Source organism: Orycteropus afer, unplaced genomic scaffold (genome assembly GCF_000298275.1).
Source record: "Orycteropus afer afer isolate SDZICR_OR568_19922 unplaced genomic scaffold, OryAfe1.0 scaffold00857, whole genome shotgun sequence".
Taxonomy (NCBI): domain Eukaryota; kingdom Metazoa; phylum Chordata; class Mammalia; order Tubulidentata; family Orycteropodidae; genus Orycteropus; species Orycteropus afer.
In genome coordinates, this window is record NW_006922444.1 from 576,632 (window position 1) to 579,659 (window position 3,028).

General features: G+C 35.6%; 1 protein-coding gene across 1 annotated transcript; it reads left to right on the plus strand.

The window, feature by feature from the left end:
- Positions 1 to 1,884: 1,884 nt before the first annotated feature.
- LOC103212138 (olfactory receptor 4C12) lies at positions 1,885 to 2,817 on the plus strand. The gene has a single exon (XM_007958137.2). It carries the CDS (start codon positions 1,891 to 1,893, stop codon positions 2,815 to 2,817), a length of 927 nt encoding a protein of 308 aa, XP_007956328.1. The 5' UTR covers positions 1,885 to 1,890.
- Positions 2,818 to 3,028: the final 211 nt, after the last annotated feature.

The following is a 3,028-nucleotide window of genomic DNA, read 5'->3' on the forward strand; positions in this document are numbered from 1 at the left end:
GAGGTTTTTTTTTTTTTTTTTTAATAATGGTACGAATATAAACCACAGATCAATCATATTTGGCTGGTGGGCTAAACATGGTATCAAGGATGATTGTGATATAGTTATGACAGCCTCATCCTTTTGCTCTGACCTTCTCAAAGCAATTAGTGCCCAATTAAGCCCTCACCCTATGTCCATTTGTTGAATTGGTAACAATTTCATGACTACATCATGGCAGCTACCTCAATTACGTTCAGATAATATTTCTTTGATTCCATGTGTTGTTTTATTTCCATTGTACTCAGTTTTAAAATCCACAGATTAAACTTCAGGCCTTCAAGAAAAAATATTCTCTGATCATAAAATTAATAATGCAAACTATAGAAATTTGAAAAATAATAAAAAAACAAATAAATAAAAAATAGCCATTATTCCATATGTAGGAGTAAATGCTCTATATACTATTTTATTCCCTTTCAAACACTTTTTAATACATCTATCTTTTTTTAAATATTTTTTTTAAAATTTGTGTTTTGGGTGAAAGTTTACAGGTAAATTGGTTTTCCATTCAGCAGTTCATGCACGTTTTACTTTGTGACATTAATTGTGGTCACTACAATGTAACATCACTCCTTCCACTTCCTCCCTTTGTTTACTATCTCTCTTTGTCCTTCTTTCCAGTCCCTTTCTGCCGCCTTAGCTTTATCCTTGGGCAAATGTACATCTATGTTAAAAGTAAAGCAAAAAATAACATTTTATAAATGGAGTTTTTGAATTTGGATTTTATTCTTAAAATGTACATGTAAAATCTATAATCTCCAATACTAATTCCATAACTCCTATTTCCTAGCATTTTTACTTATACATCTACTCCTCATTTATCAACTATCTTGTTATTTGACATATCACATTTACAATAATAGCAAAAAATCTACTATCTGACTACTTTTCACGTTAACGATGTACATCGGGCAGAAACAAATGCTGAGGTGTGAGGCAAGAGTAATACTGGCTGTGATAGTTAAGGTTATGTGTCAACTTGACTGGGCCACAAGTCTCAGTGGTTAGCAGTTATGTAATGATATAATTTGGTAACTATGTAATGATGTAATTTGGCAGTTATGTAAAGACGTAGTCATTCTCCATTTTGTGATCTGATTTAGTCATTTTGCATTTTCACATAATACTAACTTTTGCATAATGACCTGGTCTTTGGAAAGTAATCACGTCAATAAGTGAGGAGCGGGTGTATTTCCATAATTAAAACTATGGTTTACAGACTCTTTTGTGCTTTTCAATTCCTGTTATTATATATATGTACTTTTACATCTTGTTAGTCTCTAAAATTACTACTTCTAATGAATATATTATTCCCCCATGTTGACATTCAAGTGAAAATTTGCAAAGAGTACCCTGGTTTTAGGAAATGCTATTCCTTTCTTCTGGGTATTCTCAGTTTCATAAGAATTTTTTTTTTTTTTTAATGTCAGGGTAATAAATGAGGAATATGGTCAACTAAGAGATGTTTTGAGGTATCTATTCCTAGAGAATCTAGAGATGAGAAGGAACCATCTGAGAATGGCAGTGAAAAGGCAGACTTTTGGACGGTTTGATTCTTCTTATTTCATGGTATTCATTTGTTTGGCACTCTGCCCTCAGTGTAATTCCTCTTATGAGTTTTCTGGTTCATTAAATGTTGGTTGTATAGTTAAAAGGATAATGCTTGTCACCTTCCCTTAAGGTTTCCAGTATATTAACACCTTCCCTATCATGTCAGTCAGGATTTAATCAGAAGACAGACAGCGAAGTAATTTTAAAAGGTAAACTTTACATTCAACTTTTCTTCCTTTCTTTTTATTTCCAGGTGAAAAATTCCTTCCTGGAGTTTTTATCACCAATAATACACAGATGGGGAATAACAGGAATATGACTGAATTCATTTTAATAGGTCTTACACAGAACCCAACATTGCAGAAAGTAGTGTTTGTGGTATTTTTGATTTTGTACATGATAACACTCTCAGGCAATCTACTTATTGTTGTTACTATTACCACCAGCCAGGCTCTGAGCTCCCCCATGTACTTCTTCTTGACCCAGCTTTCTTTGATAGACACAATTTATTCTTCTTCTTCAGCTCCTAAACTGATTGCGGACTCCCTGCATGAGAAGAAAATAATTTCCTTTAATGGGTGTATGGCCCAAGTCTATGCAGAACACATCTTTGGTGCTACTGAGATCATCCTGTTGACAGTGATGGCCTATGACCGCTATGTGGCCATCTGTAAACCCTTGCACTACACGTCCATCATGAGCCATAGGCTGTGCATTCTCCTGGTGGGAGTGGCTTGGACTGGAGGCTTTCTCCATGCAACTATTCAGATCCTCTTCACAGTCTGGCTGCCCTTCTGTGGTCCCAATGTCATAGATCACTTCATGTGTGACTTATATCCTTTGTTGAAACTTGTCTGCATGGACACTCATACCCTTGGTCTGTTTGTTGCTGCTAACAGTGGATTCATTTGCTTATTAAACTTCCTCCTCTTGATGGTATCCTATGTGGTCATCCTGCGCTCCCTAAGGACCCATAGTTTGGAGGGGAGGCGCAAAGCTCTCTCTACCTGTATCTCTCACATCACAGTGGTCATCTTATTCTTTGTGCCCTGCATATTTGTGTATCTGCGTCCAGTGACCACTCTACCCATAGATAAAGCTGTGGCTGTCTTTTATACTATGGTGGCCCCTATGTTAAATCCCTTAATTTATACCCTCAGAAATACTGAGGTTAAAACTGCCATGAGGAAGCTATGGAGCAAAAAAGTGACTTCAGATGATTAAACAGAATCACTGAGGATTGTAAGTAGAAGTAATAGAGCCAATGTATTCCAACCCTCTTTATCTGTATATTGAAACATAAACTTTAAGAAGACTTGAATCCAGATAGTCTCTCATCCCAAACTCCATCACCATGCTTTACTGATTCTAGTTCAATAAATATTTATTGATTACCTGGATACTGGAAACATTTATGGAAACTAAAATGTATGAA

What these genes read in the sequence shown, in the direction of transcription:
- LOC103212138 (XM_007958137.2), top strand. Translation starts at nt 1,891, where the DNA reads ATGGGGAATAACAGGAATATGACTGAATTCATTTTAATAGGTCTTACA.